This window comes from Sander vitreus, chromosome 20 (genome assembly GCF_031162955.1).
Source record: "Sander vitreus isolate 19-12246 chromosome 20, sanVit1, whole genome shotgun sequence".
NCBI lineage: Eukaryota > Metazoa > Chordata > Actinopteri > Perciformes > Percidae > Sander > Sander vitreus.
In genome coordinates this window covers 5406663-5427365 of record NC_135874.1, presented here as the reverse complement: position 1 = coordinate 5427365, position 20703 = coordinate 5406663, and the positions used below count along the sequence as shown (strand labels likewise).

General features: G+C 38.9%; 1 protein-coding gene across 1 annotated transcript; it reads left to right on the top strand.

Moving 5' to 3' along the window:
• Positions 1-2013: 2013 nt before the first annotated feature.
• Positions 2014-20511, top strand: ezra (ezrin a). The gene is made up of 12 exons (XM_078276701.1): positions 2014-3592; positions 5689-5784; positions 7249-7523; positions 9495-9578; positions 11061-11207; positions 11606-11702; positions 12219-12382; positions 12515-12645; positions 15667-15827; positions 16403-16495; positions 17769-18032; positions 19424-20511. Exons 1-12 carry the CDS (start codon positions 3530-3532, stop codon positions 19586-19588), a joined length of 1740 nt encoding a protein of 579 aa, XP_078132827.1. The 5' UTR covers positions 2014-3529; the 3' UTR covers positions 19589-20511.
• The last annotated feature ends 192 nt before the right edge of the window (positions 20512-20703 follow it).

Genomic DNA, 20703 nt, shown 5'->3' with positions numbered 1-20703 from the left:
AAAAAGTTCATGCCTTCAGCAGATGAATGTGGAAAACATCCTTCTAGTATGAAACTGCACATACGTCGTCATTTTGCACAGTGAAGCTCAAACATCCAAGTCAATAAAAAAAAGAAAGTAAAATGGAGGGGGGGGATTTTATGGGCTGATATATGTGCCACCAGATATTGAATTTGAATCATTTTGTATTTGAATTTGAATTGCTAAACTTGAATAATTGCATTGAAAAACTGAATCTGAATAGTATCATTTGAAATTGAATTCATTCGTTTGGAACTGAAGTCCAATAAAATGTGATCCTCACCGACAGTTCAACGCTCTATATATCTTCACATTCAGGTCTCACAAGTCAGTTTCAAGTTACTGTGACAGACATCCGGGTAGTTGAAGGACGAAGGAAGAGCAATCGAGTGCAGATCGATAGATAGAGTTCAGTGGCGCAGATACACAGGACTCCTCTTCGGCCAATCAGGACCTACGTTTTGGAGCACAGTACGAATTTCAAATGATACTATTCAGATTCAGTTTTTCAATTCAATGATTCAAGTTTAGCAATTTAGCCCACATACAGCTGCGGCGGATTATATGTGGTTACAAGTTATAGTCTTCTACATTTGTCGCGAACAAATTAAAAGTCAACCCCATCTATGTTTCTAGAAAAGGAGAGTGAGCTTGAGAGAACAGACGCCGTAAACTAACTAAACATCAGCACTCACATTCCCTTCAATTAGATTTCAGTTGGGCTGCCGCTAGTGATCATTTTTATCATAGAGAGCGAAAAGTCCCTTAATCATTTAGTCCATGAAATTTCAGAAAACAGTGAAAAATCCCAGCACAGTTTCTCAGAACTCATGGTAGTGTCTTCAAATGTTTTATTTAGTTCAAAATTTTACAGTTACTAAGTGTAAAAAAAAAAAGCCAGTCAGTCAACAAGGCCAACATATTTGGCCTTGTTGACTGATAAATGACTAATTGTTATCAGATATGTTGCTGATTAATTTTCTGTCCATTGACTATTCCATTAATTCTTTCAGCTCTAGATTGTAGTATACCATTTTTCAATGAATGCATGCCCAGTAGACTATTCATGTAATTAAAACCCACTGAATCTGCAGCTCTGTGAGGATTCACATGATTACAAATGTGTTTTCTGCTTGATTTTGTTTTTGTACAATTATTATTAAAGTCTGTAAATCTGGAACTTCTTAAGAGTTTGTTTCACTTGAGTTTGACCCCAAGCTGCCATGGGGATGTTATCTTGATGAGTGATCTCTTTATGACAGCTCATGACTCAACTCATGTCCCCTCCAAATAGGCAACATAAATAGTCGCCCGGGCCTATATAGCCGTGCGTGCTCCGATCAAAGGTCATCAGTTCCGGTGCTGAGACAGGTGATTGTCTTTAGGTGGAAGTCTTGCTCTGCCGGGTGGTCCCACTGGAGGTAGGTCTGTCCGTTTGCGTGATAGGAACCAAGTTAAACATCCCACGTCACTGTAAGTGATCTACAGCCTGGTTCAAAGGACACAAGCCCCGCCCTAGAGTCTGCCAGCGACAGCAGATCTGCATTCTTTATCAGGTGGAGATTCTGCTGAGAGTCGGCCACTGCAGCTTCGGTCAGCCTCGGAAACACTTTTCCTCTGCTGGAGCTCGCCCACCAACCAGAACCAAGATGCCCAAAACAGTAAGACTCATGATTTTGTTGACAAGATAATTAAATGTGTCAATGAAATGTCTCTTCCTGGTCCACGTATGAAAGGGGGTTGGTGGGTTTATAGATACATCTGTTGAAATGTTGTCTAAATAGCTGCGGAGAAAAACCATTGAGCATAAAGCAAATTTAAGGGTCAATCACGTATATTTTGATCGTTTTAGTCACACCAAGCTTTTTTTAAAAGGCACCTTTCCTTCTTGGCATTTACTCATTAACCACATGTAGAGTTTGACCCATGCTGCACACATTCCTGGCAGAAAGAAATGCTTCTAAAATTCCACTTCAAGGCCAGAACTGGGCTGTATGCTGTCCGTGTGGCCGTGCATATTTGATAATAATCATGGTAACTAGCTTACTAGCTGGAGTGGTTTTGTAAATGTAAAGAGTGAATTTTACCAACAAGTCATGACTGTATGGTTCAACTGCTTTATTCTCCCTCCCTTGATTTTGTAAGACAATCAGCAATAATCAATTTTCAATGAAAAACACAAGAGACCCTAATGCATTTATTTGCTGTAAGTCCTAAATGCCCTCAGTTGGAGTTAGTTAAATATTCAGCATCAGCCTGTAGGAAAACTGATAAGAAAGGCCAACATACGTCCATTACGACTGCAGTTCTGTGTGTATATTGACTCTCCAAGGAGAAAGCCTTTCTTAAGAGGACATGCTGACGTCAGCCTCCATTTAGCTGACATTAAACTAACTTGAAATCAAACACAATAATCACGGTAGCATGTCTTGCTTATGTTCGTCTGGAAAATGCTGAAAACTTGATTCATGAGTTGAATTTTGGCTTAAATTTGAACAGTTCACCAGTAAAGTATAACTGTGTATAGTGTGATAGTTGTGTAGATACCAAAAAGTACAAGACTAAGTATAAATGAATTGAAACCCCCTTCAAAGTCCAATGCAGCAGCATGCTACTTGATTTGTAATGGATTACTGCTTCCATGATGGTGATTTCAATAGTCAATGATTTGAGAAAAGGTCATGGCTGTATTAAGAATGCATCAGCAGGACGTGAGGAAGTTAAAAAGTTATCTTACACGTGATCATGGGAAATGGAAACAGTTAAGAAACATGGTGGAGTTTTCATAAATGGATGTTCCAGTTTGTGTTGCCTAAGTTTCAGTGGGTTTATCTTTATGACACCCAGGGTGTGCTCTAGTGTAACTACATAAAATGATTGTGTAACTGCTACAAGCCCAATCTGGCCTGCAGGCCGGGTCATTCAGTCGTCATATGTTTGTTATATTGAGAATAACCCTTTTGTTTTCGGAAATTTGTTCTGGAAACACTTGAAAGTCAGATGTATGTGCCAGTTGAATTGCTGCTGTTATAAAAAAAAAGTACTAACAATGGTAAGTCTAAAGGCAACTTGGCAAGCACGGAGTATTTTTATATTTTAATCTGTGTATGTTCAACCTTGTAACACCTCGCAAGAGTAGTCCAAAGTCTGATGAGATAGTGAGCAATTATGGTTTATGAACAATCCACTTCACAGCTCCACATTAATGGCATCCTTTACACAACTGACCTTATTATTTCTGTATTTCACTATGAAAAAAGTAGTTTCATAATGTAACCATCCAAAGCAAATTAAGCAAGCAATATTTCTGCAAAATTAAAGATGTGGGCATACTGAAAAAGTATGGGAAATGCAGGGTTGATGGATTCATATATATTCATTTATACAAGTACAAACAGCTCAATGCTTAAACTGAATGGACATAAAGATTTATGTGTATCCAAATCCCGGTCATCATGTGACTTAATTAACTTTTTTTTTGCTGCAGATCAACGTACGCGTCACCACGATGGACGCGGAGCTGGAGTTCTCCTTCCACACCAACACCACAGGGAAGCAGCTCTTTGACCAGGTCTGTATGTTACAGTACGATAAGACAGATTTATAGGATTTATCATTGTTCAGTCTTTTTGAACATAAAGTATAGTGGCACCTGAAGTTCTGTTCATGTCGAACTAGGGGTGTAAATCACAAGTTTTACCACAATACGATATTATATATCAATTCTTTAGACAACGATATGATATTTGCTGGTATTACAAAGTCTGCCATGGTACAATTTTAATTTGATTCAGTTCAGGAAATGCTCTCGATATGAGACGATATCATATGCCCATTTAACACAATCGCGTCCATTTATATCAATTTACAAAAAGCAACTAAAATATGATTTGAACAATTTTATAACTAAGCTCTTCCAGCCACTTCAATAAAAAACAAACTATTGTTTTTACTGGGGGTGACAGTAGCTCAGTCAGTAGGGAGTTGGGTTGGGAAACGGAGGGTCAAGTCCCAGTACGGACCAAAGTATGGTGGTGGACTGGTAGCTGGTGCCAGTTCACCTCCTGGGCACTGCCAAAGTGCTCTTGAGTAAGGCACCGAACCCCCAACTGCTCAGGGAGCCTTTCCATGGGCAGCTCCCTCACTCTGACATCTCTCCATTAGTGCATGTATCCTGAGCATGTGTGTGTAATTCAGGCCTGTGTGTAATAACAACAGAGTGAAAACATTGTAATTTCCCCTTGCGGGATTAATAAAGTATACACGATTATTGTTATTATTAAAAATAATAAAAATAAAGTGTGAATTTCACAATAAAGATGCATCTTTATTAAGATACATCTTAAAGATGATGATATGTACCAATATTTTCACTTTGCATCAATGATATTGGATCATTGATCATTAAATCGATATATCAGTCCATATCGATGTATCGTTACACCCCGATTTCTAACCATAAACTTTACTGGCAAAGTATCTGTAGTAAGGCAGGCAGTAGACCCTACCTGAGGCTGTTGTATATAGAGGAAGACGTGTTCAGAAGTCCTGCATTCAGTATTTTCAGCAAAATGTACTCAAAGTATTAAAACTAAAAGAATTTGTTATGCAGACAAATGGCCCCCGTAATGGCTATACTTTTATTAAATTATTGGGTTATTGTTGCTGCTGCATTTATATGGAAGTGGGTAGTTTAATCCATAATAATGTGTTTTTTATAAGCTGATGTTTTGAATGTAAAATCTTCATCAGCAAAGTAACTACAGCTGTCATATAAATGCAGTGGAGTAAATGCACAACATTTCCCTCTGAAATGTGATAGACTAAGTATATAGTAACATAAAACGAAAGCCCTTTTAAATAAAGTGTGAGTACCTCAAAATACCTTTTTACTTAATGTACTTAGTTCCTTTCCGCCACTAGTGGTATTATATCAATGAGCAGTCTTGAGAGTTTTTTTCAATCATGTAAAGTAGTAGCACTCCCAGCCATTGCCAGACACAATTATTTATTGATTATTATTTATTTAAATGTATCCTGGTGGTAAAAACAATTTGAATACAATGCATATTATATTGTCTGTTTAAAAAGTGTGCAGTACATGCAACTAATTACACATTTCTGTTGTCAAATGAAAACCACACAACTCCAATTATGTTGACGTCATATTTTTAACTTGAGATGGATGTTTTTATGTTCCTCTTAACGCCATGTGTCTTATACCTGAACAGTTTACTTATTAATACACTCACCCAAAAGCTAAATTATCAATAACTTGTACTGAATGGTGATGACACCACCCAGCAGTATGACGTCCTCTTTCCCTGGAGCTTACTGTGTAATTACCTAAACCTTTGTCCTCGACAGGAAGGCAGCTCCATGATAAAGGGGTCCTTGAGGCTTTAAAGTATATTCATCACCACCTCAGCTACTGTTGTAGTTGTTCAGAGCGACATTATGAGACTAGGTGAGACTGATGTACAGTCTGTGCATAACCCTGCTGTGTGCTATAAATCACATCTTGTCCAAAGGTAGTTTCTTCAGGGGCAGAATATTAGAAGTGTGATGAATAAAGAAAATGAAGGAAGAAGAGTATAGGTGAGAGATTCTGTTTTTATTACATTTCTTCTGTTATCACGTCGCCATTCCTCTCTCTTTGTGTTTTAGGTTGCCAGGACCATCGGACTGCGTGAGATTTGGTACTTTGGGCTGCAGTTTGTCGACGCCAAAGGATTCATCACCTGGCTGAACTCTGAAAAAAAGGTAAATCTGCAGTTTCACAGAGTCATTGTGATGCCATTTAACATGTTGTTTTCTTCTTGTTCATCATCCTCCACTATATCCTGCTCTTCTTACAGTAACTGTACCATATTCTACTGTACTCTAATATATTCTTTAACTTTCTATCTTATTGGCTGTACTCAATTATATCCTAGAATATTCTAATAGAAGTGAATAAACGTAATCTTACTTAGTTATTTTAACTATACTCTACTATATATGTTCCACTCTACTGCTGACCCCAAATGTGTTAAGGGTGTCCAGGACCCCTAGGGGTCCTCCGAGTTACTGCAGGGGGGCCGCCAAATTATGGTATAATGTACAGTATAACAATTTGTATAATGTTTTGAAAGTTGTGTCAAAAAATAAAATGTCTTAACATGAATCCAACATATGATGAGCAAATATAAATCAGCCTATTTGTGAAGAAAAAAACACATGATGATGGTAGGCTTACTGGCCTATAGGTAAGATTCCAAAAAACATGATTTAAAAAATCATGCCAACAATTATTATTTTTATTACTATGTACTAAAAATGTATGTAAAAAGGCTTTAGGCTGCCCACACATTATTGTAGTCCCAGTTTAATATGCAAGTTCATTTTATACAGTCTATGTAGTAGGGGGTACCTGCTCCGTGTCTCTTTCAGTTAAGGGGTCCTTGGCTTAAAAAAGACCCTTGCTGTAGGCTATTTTACACCATTACTTGTACAAACGTTTATATTGTAACAATGCTTTTTTCATATAAGACATATCGATCCTGGCATTGGTTATGTTTCGGTTTCTTTTTTCTTTCATTTTAATAGTACAAGTATTTCTACCACAGCCATTTTATGACTTTCAGCAAAATACTCAGCAAACATAACTTTAAAAATTCCAGTAACTGATTCTCATTTTTTATTCTTCACTTATATATATATATATATATATATATAAACATATATATACATACATACATACATAACATACATACATACATACATACATACATATGCAGATGCAGATATACAGTATACATATACACATTTATACATACACACATTTTGTTTTTTCTAAACACAAATATGTGGATATACATGTGTACTTAAGCTGCTCTGTAATCTTCCCTGGTGCCTCCTGGCAACCCTTGCAAGTACCCATGATTGGGAATAACTGCTGTACTCTCATTTACTTCAAGATGTTCTTTCTATCTCAATGTATCTTGGCTACTGTACTGTCTTGCTCTGTTCTGTCATAACCTTGCTATTTAACGGTATTCTACTGTATCCTGCTTCCCTCTACTTAAATGTACCATGTTCTACTGTACCCCATTACACTCCATTGTACTGTATTCTACTCTATATTTTCTACTGTACTCCGCCATACTGTGAATAAATACTGCCATTTCACGTTTTCTTCATATTTTATTTGGATATTTTATATCACATCTGCTTTTCTCTGCTCAGGTGATGGCCCAGGATGTGAAGAAGGAGACTCCCCTGCAGTTCAAGCTGAGGGCCAAGTTTTACCCGGAGGACGTGGCCGAGGAGCTGATCCAGGACGTCACCCGGAGGCTCTTCTACCTTCAGGTGAAGGAGGACGTTCTGGGGGAGGAAATCTACTGCCCTCCAGAGACCGCTGTGCTGCTGGCCTCTTATGCTGTCCAGGCCAAGTACGGAGAGCAGGACAAGTCAGCGCATCAACCAGGTTACCTGTCCTCCGAGCGCCTGCTGCCCAAGAGGTGAGTGGGAGTTGGTAGGAGAATGTATGTTGTAGCTGGTGGTCATTTCTCTGGTATTTACTTTACTGCCCGAGATCACCTGTTGAACAGAAACATTTCAATCCCTGCAAGTGCAATGAATGCAGCGGCGAATACACACACACAATTGGAGTAGAAAGAGAAAACACTGTTAATCACACAGCTAAAAACAGTCAATCGCCATAAGCTTAAACACTGCGTGGAATTGGTAATACATGTATTTAATAATATAGATATTCAAGAAACACACAAGGTAAAAAGTGATAAAGTCGAAAATGACCCAGGAAGAGATAGGAAGATAGATAGCAGAGGGGATAGAGGAAAAGGTCAATGGCATTCCAATAAAAGATTGACAAAAAGAATAACTGAACTTGTACCCAGAAGAAAACAACTGTATTTAAAGGGAATGAATAATGATAAATTAAATAAATTAATACATTTTTTGTTTTCTGCACGCCATAAGACACATTGCACTGTTTTGGAAACGGGCCAAGTATTAATTATGTAAACAGTGGGCGAGTCATATGCTGCTAAGTTTTCTGTTATAAAAGGTTAGTCGTATATTTAAGGGCAAACAGGATATGTTTGATATGTTTATAGCTTGTGTGATAGATAATGAAGAAGAGGATTGTATGCTCCTTGGTGTAAAACCTGTGGAATGTTTTGTATGAGCTCTCCGTACAGTACAGTAACTATGTGAAATTAGTTAATGAATGATTTATTTTCCATTTAGATATGTTCTATTAGGGAGCACCAGTGCATGAAAGGACTGTTTTATGTCAGAGCAGCAACTTGTTTCATGTGTTTTAAAGGACAATTCCGCCGCAAAACGAACCTACAGATGTGTACCCACTCGATCGCTCTCTGGGACATGTTTTCACGCTAATCGATTTAGGGCTGCAACTAACGATTATTTTCATAGTCGATTTAATCTGTTGATGATTTTCTAGATTAATCGATTAGTTGTTTGGTCTATAAAATGTCAGAAAATGGTGAAAAATGTGGATCAGTGTTTCCCCAAACGCCCAAGATGACGTCCCTCAAATGTCTTGTTTTGTCCACAACTCAAAGATATTCAGTTTCCTGTCACAGAGGAGAGAAGAGACTAGAAGATATTCACATTTAACAAGCTGGAATCAAAGAATGTTTACTTTTGAAAAAAATTACTCAAACCGACTAATCAATTATCAAAATAGTTGGCGATTAATTTAACAGTTGGCGATTAATCGATTAATCTTTGCAGCTCTAAATCGAATGTGTTTGTAAGCTAGCGCAGACCGCTGATTAGCTTACAATGCTAGTATTTGGGGCACAGGGAAAGTAAAAACAAATCGCTATTTAGACCACTAAAAAGGCTCAAAATATCACCACACTTCAACGGTAGCATAATGAGGGTCCCTAAATGTTAACCGAAGCATTGAGAACTTTGTAAGTGTACAGACAGTTTATTAAAAAGATAGATTAGAAAGACTGTACCGTTCATGTATACAGGCGGCCGCCGTCTTGGGAGCTACTGTCTTTCTAAACTATCTTTTTCTGTACACTTACAATGTTGTACAATTGTCCTTTAAGTGCCTACATATGTGCTTTGCTTTGATTTTTGTATTTCTGTGTGGCCAAAGAATGAAAAAATACATTGTTCAAACTGCCTTGAAAAGGGTTAACCAACAAAGAAGAAGAACTTTACCATTAACTACCCTCTATCAAGATAGGACTTGTGTGCATCAAGGAAAGTTACTTTCAATATATTGGAAAATGAAAATCATTCAATCATAATAGCTCCCTCAATGACTCAATTATGAACCTGTGTACTATTGCATACTCACGATCGCCAACAGGAGATATAACAGGATAGGAAAGCAGCGTGTGTTTGATTTAGATGTGTAGGTATACAGTACACAGACTGTTTCCATTTTCCCCACTGGGTTGCTGATAGCTGGTCTCTCCCATCAGAGTGCTGGAACAACACAAGCTGTCCAAGGAGCAGTGGGAGGAGAGGATCCAGGTCTGGCACAAGGAGCACCAATCAATGCTGAAGTAAGTGATGAATACTAATTACACTATTACACTGAGCTGTGCTAGCTAAATTTAGATAGATATTGTGATATAACTGACATCACTGAGTCAGGCTGCCATACTTTATGACTCCTCTCTACTTGTACTAATATTACACTACTGTCAACATTTATTTCATTTAATCTCAAAAAGTTTACTGTGTCATTATCCTGTAATTGCCACATAAGTTAAGTCATCTGGCTTTAAAGCACCTCTACGATTTGATTGAACATTTTACAGAATTCAAATGGATTTGTTTTATTTCACTTTATTGTTTATTAAAGAAGAACAATACACATTCATTTATTGCACTAGAAATATTTAAGTGTACATTTTATCTGCAGTCTCTGGGTGGAGGCAAATTCAATAAAAATGTATTTATAGTATCAAATCATAACAAGAGTTATCTCAGGACACTTTACAGATAGAGTAGGTCTAGACCACACTCTATAATTTACAAAGGCCCAACAATTCCAGTAATTCCCCCAAGAGCAAGCATTTAGTGCGACAGTGGCGAGGAAAAACTTCCTTTTAGGAAGAAACCTGGGACAGACCCAGGCTCTTGGTAGGCGGTGTCTGACGGTGCTGGTTGGGGGTGTGATGAACAGTGGCAATAACAGTCACAATAAAGATAATGGAACAGTGACTAGAAATAGTAGTTGTAGTAGTTCATGGCATAGCAGGGCACTGCAGGGCGTTACAGGGTGTAGCAGGACATAGCAGGGTGTAGCAGGGTACTGCAGAGGGTAGCAGGGTGTAGCAGTGCATAGCAGGGCGCGGAGCAGGACCACAGCGACAGCTGCAACCATGATTTAGTTGCCACCCTAATCCAAGGAAAACTGCTGGGCGAAAGAAACATAAGGATTCTGGGGAATAAGCTCCCCAACAAGCATTTCTGGGACATGGATGCACACAGATGGAAAGAGAGAGGAGAGAGGAGCGCAGTGTGTGTGCAAACAGTGATGTGCAGGTTGACTTAGTAATAGATAACAGACAATTTAGTGAACCAGAACATTGCAAGTACGTAGGAATCCAGTATTGAATAAATATACTGAATGTGAACCTTTGTGAATCCCTTGACGGATCGATTTAGGTTTAGCCTTAGACATTTGTAAATATCACAGGGTTAATATTTAACAACAAAGAAATAAAAATCTAAATTTCCTGGTGTATTGTTTGCTATTTTACTAAATAACTATGTTGTCATACACTATATCTTGTAAATGTCACTTTGCAAGTAAAAAAAAAAGAGAAGATGACAGATTCAATAATATATTTGTTATACATAAGTTTGTGTATTTTACGAACTTGGAATAAGATTTAAATGGAGCAGGTTATGGGAAGCCGTCTGAAAAGCTCTTTTGTCTGACCTATTTGAGTAAAAGATACATTTATCAATTGAATAGGAAATTATATCATAAACTGGTGAAATCTGTGTGTATTTTTTCATGTCAACCTGAACAGGGAAGAGGCGATGATTGAGTACCTGAAGATCGCTCAGGACCTGGAAATGTACGGCGTCAACTACTTTGAGATCAAGAACAAGAAGGGCTCGGACCTGTGGCTGGGAGTCGACGCTCTGGGACTGAACATCTATGAGAAGGAGGACAGGTAAGTCCTGGTACAGTTATACCGTACAGTACTTACTTATATGAGCCTATCTCCTAACATGATACGTGTAGTGTTTATCGATTTGATGACATCCAGTTGTAGACGGGGGGGCAACACACGAGCAGCCATCGACCCCTGCTACCTTCCCTTCCAATCGGTCAAGTTTTAAAGAACACAGTTGACCGCGTGGCTGCTGTTTTTAAAGGGCCATTGACCTAATTCTCTTTATTCCACTACAACTTCAACACTGGCATGTTGCTTAGATACCACGTGTCAGTATGTTCAGTGCAAAGACTTTTCCGTTTATTATTCTATAAAAACAAAGCTCCACTTTTTTTTTTTTAAACATAACTGTTAGAGTTTGTCTGATCACCCATTTGTCTCCATCCGTCCGCCAGGCTGACTCCAAAGATTGGATTCCCCTGGAATGAAATTAGAAACATTTCTTTCAGCGATAAGAAATTCACTATCAAGCCTATAGATAAGAAAGCTCCTGTAAGTATTTCACACAAGTCTTACTCTCTCCCCGCATCGTGAGCATCTCACGTGTATGTAAATGTGTAGAGATAAGTTGGATGTATGTTTGCAGAAAAAGAATGGGGATTAAAGTTGTACAAACCGTATTGAAAACGCACATATGCAAAGTTTTCAGTTACACTTGTATGTAACTTTTAGGGTCTTTTTAGGTATCTGTGGAAAGACAACCGACTCTGACATAAATATAAAATACTAACGAAATAATAACTGCAAAGTTATTTCAAATACCTTTTCTCTTTCACAATCATATCCTTGATATAAACGAAATTAAGCATACACCTTGAGGAACCTTTTTGTCAAATACATGTGGAAGAATTTCTGATTTAAACATTTTGTTTAGAGGTTAAAAAATAAAAATGTAACCGCAAGTATAGCTGACAAACTTTGGATGTAGCCTAAGCAGCTCAATGCTTTTTTGGAAACATATGAAGCCAAACCAAACTGCCCCAGACTTGATGTTTGCTTTTTCTCAAGGATTTCGTCTTCTACGCTCCACGACTGCGAGTCAACAAGCGCATCCTGCAGCTGTGCATGGGCAACCATGACCTGTACATGCGCCGCCGCAAGACGGACACCATCGAGGTTCAGCAGATGAAGGCTCAGGCCAAACAGGAGAGGTTGCAGAAAAAGATGGAGAGGTAGGGGGAAGGGCTATCAAAATAAAAAAATAAAAAGTCACACGTGTTATTGTAATGGTCTTTAAGCATTAGGATTTGAATTCAGGCTGTGATTAATATGTGTGATCACTTTTTGGTTAATGTGTTCTGCAGGGATCAGCTGGAGAGTGAGAAGAAGAAGAGGGAGACCATGGAGAGAGAGAAGGAGCAGATGGAGAGAGAAAAGCAGAATTTGATGATGAAGCTCCACCAGTTTGAAGAGACAACCAAGAGAGCAGAGAGAGGTGTGACAGAGACACTTACCTCTGACTCATTACAGACCATACTGGTCATATTATGAGATAGGAAAAAAAACAAACAACACAAGTAAATCATTCGTTTAATCGATCTATCGTTTCAAACTTAAACACGTAGCATGGCTTTACTGCCCTCTTCTGTTTATGTGCTTGAAATACAGCTCAGTATTTACAAAGGGCAGAATTGTATTTCCTTACAAATAATCGAGCCAGGGTCAGAGATTAACAGGGCCATCAAGTCTTTTAAAGTTCCCTAAATCTGCATCAAATGGCTTCTTAACAATTTGTTATGTTTAAGGTTGCAATCAGGCATGGCTGCGATTAGTGCATGGTCGTGCAGCAGTGTAGGAGTGTCACTTAAATAGCTCAGTTGTGTGGTCAATGTGTTCCCCATGGTCCTCGACAGATTTAAAGGTCCCATGGCATGAAAATTTCACTTTATGAGGTTTTTTAACATTAATATGAGTTCCCCCAGCCTGCCTATTGTGCTAGAAATGGCGATAGGTGTAAACCAAGCCCTGGGTATCCTGTTCGCGAATTATTTTTTTTTGCAGGATGGTAGGGGAAGAACCCACCCCACTCTCTCTCTGAATGGCTAGTACTCGTTGCCTGCTCTGGTGGGATTGGTTATGTTTAGGCAAGAGGAGTGGAATTGGTTATGGTTAGGGTAAGAATGTCAGGGTTAGCCAATCATGGATGAGTTCCCTAATGAATATTCATGAGTCTTCCCCTACCATCCTGCAAAAAAAAAAGACTTGCATCCTGCTCTGCCTTTGAGAAAATGAAAGCTCAGATGGGCTGATCTGGAATCTTCCCTTTATGACATCATAAGGGGAAATGTTACCTCCCCTTTCTCTGCTTTGCCCGACCAGAGAATTTGGCCCACCCATGAGAGAGAGAGAGACATCATGGCTTGCAAACAAGCAAAGTGGCAGTTGGTCAAGGCCACACCCCCACCCTCCACCTTGCCCCCCCCTCTCTCCTCCTCAATAGCTACAGACACAGAAATGGCACATCCTAAGGAAAGCTCATTGTGGGACTGGCTCTAGTGGCTGTAATTCTGCACCAAGGCTGAATTTCTGGAAAGAGACTTCAGATACAGTATTAGGGACCACTAAGGTCTATATAAAAGAGACTTCAGATACAGTATTAGGGGACCACTAAGGCCTATATAAAAGAGACTTCAGATACAGTATTAGGGGACCACTAAGGTCTATATAAAAGAGACTTCAGATACAGTATTAGGGGACCACTAAGGTCTATATAAAAGAGACTTCAGATACAGTATTAGGGGGACCACTAAGGCCTATATAAAAGAGACTTCAGATACAGTATTAGGGGACCACTAAGGTCTATATAAAAGAGACTTCAGATACAGTATTAGGGGACCACTAAGGCCTATATAAAAGAGACTTCAGATACAGTATTAGGGGACCACTAAGGTCTATATAAAAGAGACTTCAGATACAGTATTAGGGGGACCACTAAGGCCTATATAAAAGAGACTTCAGATACAGTATTAGGGGACCACTAAGGTCTATATAAAAGAGACTTCAGATACAGTATTAGGGGACCACTAAGGCCTATATAAAAGAGACTTCAGATACAGTATTAGGGGACCACTAAGGCCTATATAAAAGCATCCAAAAAGCAGCATGTCATGGGACCTTTAAAATAAAACATTAACTTTCAATAACTAGCCAGGCGTCTAATAATGATTGTGGCTGATTTCTGGGCAATATACATTTTGATACAATTGAGTGTTTTTATAAATCAAATGAGAATACCGCTTCCTGCACTAGAAAATGGTGGCAACATGCATTCAGCGGACAAAGAAAAAAATGCTATTTCTGCAAAGAAAAAACAGTCACAGGCTACAAGATGGTCTGATTTGGGAAAACACATTTGCTCATATGCTTTAAATCAGTGGTTCCCAACCTACAGTAGGTGTCCCAAAAGAGGTACCTAAAAATCTGAAAGGGTCCCCAAATTATTAAAAAATATAATATAATGTATGTTTTATGACTTTTTGATACATTTTTGGCTTTTTTTCTTGTGAGATATACACACATATTTGACCTCCTTATGGCTCTAACATTCTTTAAAATGTAACAACCTGAGAAGAAAGGAATCCCTCACTGCTCACAATTCTTATCATGAAGTAGACCCTGCTTTAAATTAAGGTTCCATAAAGGCCCTGACACACCAACCTGATTATCGGCCGTCGGACAGTCTGGCGAGGTTGGTGACTCGAGTCTGTTCGGTGTTTTCTGTTCTGTCGTCAGTCTGAGGAGCCGTCGGCCTTCATTTTGACTTGTTGAATCGGAAGGCGGGCAGTCGGACTCCATGACCAATCTGATTGGTGGAGCGCTAACCCGGAAATGACGAGCGGGATGAGCCTGACTAACGCCTCTCAAAATCTGACGAAAATCTTTTAAACTGACCTTTGTCGATCTGAAATGAAGACAGATTCAGCAACTGTATGGCCTATTTCTCGCTTAAAATGTTTTCAGAAACACGTTTCGGTGAACTATCTTAGTACAATATGAGATCGTATTCAGAACGAAGCCGCCATTATGCTCGGTTGTAAAAATCCGGCAGCAGCCAGACCCAAGTGATGCGTTCCTCCAATCAGCTGCCGGTTTTCATTTTTTGGGCGACAATACAGATTAGGGCTGTGTGCTGTTATGGAGATGTATTATGTCTTGCGCACACGCAGAACGTACGCTCAAGTCAGTGTCGCTTCGGTGTGTTCCGAGGCACATCTTTTGAACCAACTCGGGGAGACTGATCAGTACGACTGCCTTTTCTGCCGATGGTCGGCCATCGGGTTGGTGTGTCAGAGCCTTAAACCAAAATAGTCAGGAACCACTGCCTTATGCAATACATATGTATTATTTTACAGATTTATAATTGTTCCAGACTGCAGCAAAAATCAGACTAGGGAATTTTTCTGCCTGTAAAATACATGATAGATTAGTCTGGTGTTTCACTGAATTTGTCCTGCAGAGCTTCAGGAGCAGCTGGACAGGGCCATGAGGCTGGAGGAGGAGAGGAGGAGGGTGGAGCAGGAGGCGGCCCGGCTGGAGGCTGAGAGGATGGAGGCCATAATAGCCAAGGAGGAGCTGGCCAGGCAAGCTGAGGACCAGATGAAGAGCCAGGAGCATCTGGTGAGTCCACGGTCCAAGAAGTACTCAAATCCCTTCACGTGAGAAAAAGTCGTGATGGGAAAAAAAACACTCATTACACATAAACCTCCTACATTCGGATAAACGCATATTAACTGTTTTGATTGCCGTTTGAACTAATACATCCTTTAGTGTGGGGGGATTTTCCTGCTTTCCTGGGATTTAGTTCCTCTTACAGCGTGAGAACATTCCCTTTGACTCGTTCTCACTTTAAAGCTCTTTAGAAAATATAAAATATTCATTATGTTATTGAGCTAAAACAAGGCCACTTTTATGTTTTCATGACATTTTATAAGCTTTTCGGAAGTTAAATGTGAAGTCTGAATTTCTAAAGTCGGTAGTGACTACAGCTTTCAGGTAAATGTACTGGAATTAGAAGTACTACAATAATTTATCACTTCATGTTATCATATATTATCAAATAAATGGGGAATTCTAGTCGTCCATCCATTCATAAAACGACTCGGTGTCCAGATAAATGAGGTTGCCGAGGTAATCGGCAGTCTATTTTATTTATTTTTTTTAACGACACGGTCGGTTTGTGCCTCCCCATGCAGACCGCAGAGCTGGCCGAGTACAGCGCCAGGATCACTCTGCTGGAGGAGGCCAAGAAAGAAAAGGAGGAAGAGGCTGAGTCATGGCACAGCAAGGTGAGGTTCCAACACGCCAGCGATCAAAGGATGTACCTGCATGGGCTCCTTCAAGTCTCAAAGATTACCAGGAAAATGTCAGAACGTACTGTATTTCCTACTCGTCACCTTTTTAGTTGGTTGTATTTTGAGCGATCACAAGTCTCTTTTTTTATATGAACTGTGTGCATTTTTTTTTTTATCTTGTGTGTTTTATATCTCTTACAATAGTACAAAAAAAACCCGTTAGATTTTCTTCACCAGCTATCTGGGATTAATTAGAGACTGGAGCATTTATAAGCATTTAGAAGCAGTAACACACATGTTTTTGTACACAGATATAAGTGTTAATTTGTGTGTTTCCCCTCCTGTGCGCATGACAATCTAGTAAAACAGAGTTGTAATAAATAGAATAAATTTAAGAAAATAAGTCTTCTTAGGATAAGTTATAATTGCTGATGAATACTGTACATTAATAATAGCTGCAAACAATTGGATTATAGTGTGTTATACATATTCTATGTTTATATAGTGCTTATAAATGAATCAAAAAGCGGGACTTAAAGTTAAAGTGTTACCTTAAATTGAGTCCTGTTGTGGACAAAACTGGCCAAAGAGCAGTTCAAAGATCAGCAGAGATCTCTGGGAACTTTGTATTTTTTTTTTTTTATAGTTTATCATCCAGCTGGTTCAGTCCATACATGATACTGACTAACCCATCAATAATAGTTTGATGCCCGTCACACTCACAGTTTTCTAAAGGGAAAGTCCCTTAAATTGCTTGCAGTAATGTAAGAAAAATATACATCCATATGAAATTCTTTGCATTGCCCTGCACATTTCATATTTGCACCTTTTTTAATATCTATTTATTCTAATCCTTATCTTTCACACTAAACCCTTGAGCACACCACGTTGCATTCCATCACACATATTACTTGTGCATGTGACAAATAAAGCTTAGAGTCATTGAATAAATAAATCTAACCAACATCCATGAGTGAAAAAGACGAAGACAAGTCAAAGCTGTTATATTTTTAAAGCTAAGTTAAAACCTGAGATCAGAGCCCAGCTCTGCCTGCTGGTTTCATTTGCCCATAGACTGGTCACAGTTCTACTGATACTAAACACATGCCAGTACTTAACAGTCTGTATGTTTAGATCGGCTGTTGTACTACAGCACAGTAAAAGACACTAATATCCATCATAGCCTGATTTGTGGAGACCTTTTTTACAGTTTGTTTTGTTCTGTCCCTGTCAAATAAACTAAAGAAACCTCTCCTCTTGGTCCCAGGCTAAGGAAGTGGAGGAGAGTCTGATTAAGACGAAAGAGGAGCTGCACACTGTGATGAGCTCTTCTAACTCAATTCCTCTTAAAATACCTGCTCCTTCCTCCTCCTCCTCTTCCTCCTCGGATAACGAGAGCGACCACGAGCACAGCGAGGAGAACAGCACCTACAGCGCCGAGCTGCAGACGCAGGGCCTTGGTGACCACCGCCAGGAGGAGGAGCGACTCACCGAGGCCGAGAAGAACGAGCGCCTGCAGAAACGGCTGAAGGTGAGTTCAGGGTCCCAGGGTACTACCCACATAACCACCACCAGCTCATTTCAGCTGGGGTGTGCATAAAAACATCTTATTTTTTGACACATTTTTTTGTAGTTTTGCTATCAACCACAGTTTTGGTAAATAGTCCTCTACACAGTGGAACTCATATTCCATGTTTTTGCAGTGGATTTAAATTGATTTGTGAAAAGTACATGACAATGATTAAAAAATATATATATATCAAGAAAAAAAACACAATCTACCCCAGATAGGGCTTTGCATTAATCAAAGTTATAATTATGATTACGATTTTGGCTCCTAATGATCACAAAGACAGATTAATCGAGAGAGAAAAAAAACGTTCAAACGGCAAAAGTATTAAGGGAAATTTCACAGTTCAAGGTGTTTTTACTGGGGTTCTATAATTTTAACATCTTTCCAAAAGACAATGAGTAATCGTGTTGAATAATCCTGATTTCAATATTGACCAAATAATAATCGTGGTTATGATGTTTTCCATCATGGAGCAGCTATGGTAGACCCGACATAATGAAATACTTTAGCCCTGGTCAATTCTCAGTTTGGGGAGTGATAGAAATAGTGATTGGAGGGTATTAGAGGAAACTGATTGTAAAGATATACAACAAGCTGCTGTAACTGGGGATTATGCCAGTTTTACAGCTCAAAGCCTGGAGATCCCCATCCAGATATGTTTATAAAAATACTCCTTTGAATGATAATTTGTGTCTAATATGTTTTTTTCCACAAAAAATTCATATACCTCCATATACTATATAGATTACAATTTCTCTACAATTACATCAACTCCCTACAAACCGCTGCTCATGCTCCTTACATCCTTACAGTAGCTCCCAAGACGGCGGCCGCCTGTATACGAGAACGCAACTGTCTTTCTAAACTATCTTTTTAATAAACCGTCTGTACACTTACAAAGTTCTCAATGCTTCGGTTAACATTTAGGGACCCTCATTATGCTACCGTTGAAGTGTGGTGATATTTTGAGCCTTTTTAGTGGTCTAAATAGCGATTTGTTTGTACTTTCCCTGTGCCCGGAATACTAGCGTTGTAAGCTAATCAGCGGTCCGTGCTAGCTTGTTTCAAGCTACAAACACATTCGATTAGCATGAAAACATGTCCCAGAGAACTGCCAAGTGGGTACACATCTGTTATTAACTCCTAGGTTCGTTTTGCGCTGGAATTGTCCTTTAAAATTCCGGGAAATGAATAACTGATAGAGAAGTAGTTAAAGTAAATGATGGCACACAAGAAGTCTTGTAATGCACTGGAAACAGTTGGAAGAAATGTACCAATTTAAGCATATCTAACATTGAATACAGTGTAAAACTCTGTCCTTGTGGCTTAATGATTCCCTCCCTCCACAGGACCTGAGCTCAGAGCTGGCAGAAGCGCGGGACGACACCAAGAAGACCCAGAACGATTTGCTCCACGCAGAGAACGTCCGAGCCGGCCGCGACAAGTACAAGACCCTGCGTCAGATCCGTCAGGGACAAACCAAGCAGAGGATTGATGAGTTTGAGGCCTTGTAGAAAACCTCAGAGACCTGAAGATCTCTCCCAAATACCTCATGAAGGCCCCGTCCAGCAATGCCTTTTAATTAAAGTGTGATGTAATGGCAGCCACACCTGATTTTTAAAGACCCAGAAAAGCACGAAGCTGATCCGTGTAAGAGTACATGAGTTTTATTTTATCCGACCTAACTTTTGCTTGAGAAGCACTTTTTGGTTTAGTTTTTTCTGTAGCACTCAAACATCTCCAATGTGCTGTTTAGTCCCATTAAAACATAACAGAGAGCTGGTGTGTTCCTGATGCACTGTATGAACAAAATTGCATATGTTATGATAAACGATCAAAAAAGTTATTATATGCACATGTTTTGTTATTATACCAAAGGGAAGTGGTTCAGTTTAGATATTCAGGTTCACTCATATTGCAATCAGTGACTTGTAGAACTGCAACTCATGATTCTTTTTTTCTTACAGACACATGCATTGATTATTTTCTTCCATTATTACATCATGTCTTTATGATGCTGTTGATGATGTTTTGTCCAACCAACAGTCCAAAACCCAGACATACTAACATGTATAAAAACATAAATCAAAGACAAACAGCAAATCCTCACATTTGAGAAGCTGAACTTAAAAACGATTATCAAAAATTAATTTTCTGTTGATCAACTAATTGATGAATTAGTTAACAGTTAACAGTTTCAGCTCCTTCCGCACCTGTTTTCATAGGCATCCAAAAAAACAATGTGATTCATTTAACTAGTTTTATTACGCACTTTTACTCACACAATGTTCAGAGATACAAGCAAAACCTTTTAAGTTATGTTTGCTTTTACTACACAGGAACATCTAATCCACCAGGTTTTTGGCGCTGGTTTTATTTAAATGACCTTCTGCTTTCAGTGTTGTCATTAAAGGATCCTTTTTATGTAATTAAAGTTTTTCAGGTAAAATCTAGATCATTTGATTTACTCTAAAATAAGCTATTTTGTATTTTAAAAAATACAAGAAATTGAAGCCACAGAGCCTGTGATATCCCGATTTATAGCCTCTAGTATGGTTCAAGCTCCAAAAAACACTAGGTCCTATATATCCCATAATGCAACTCTATAGACCCAACCTGCCATCGATTT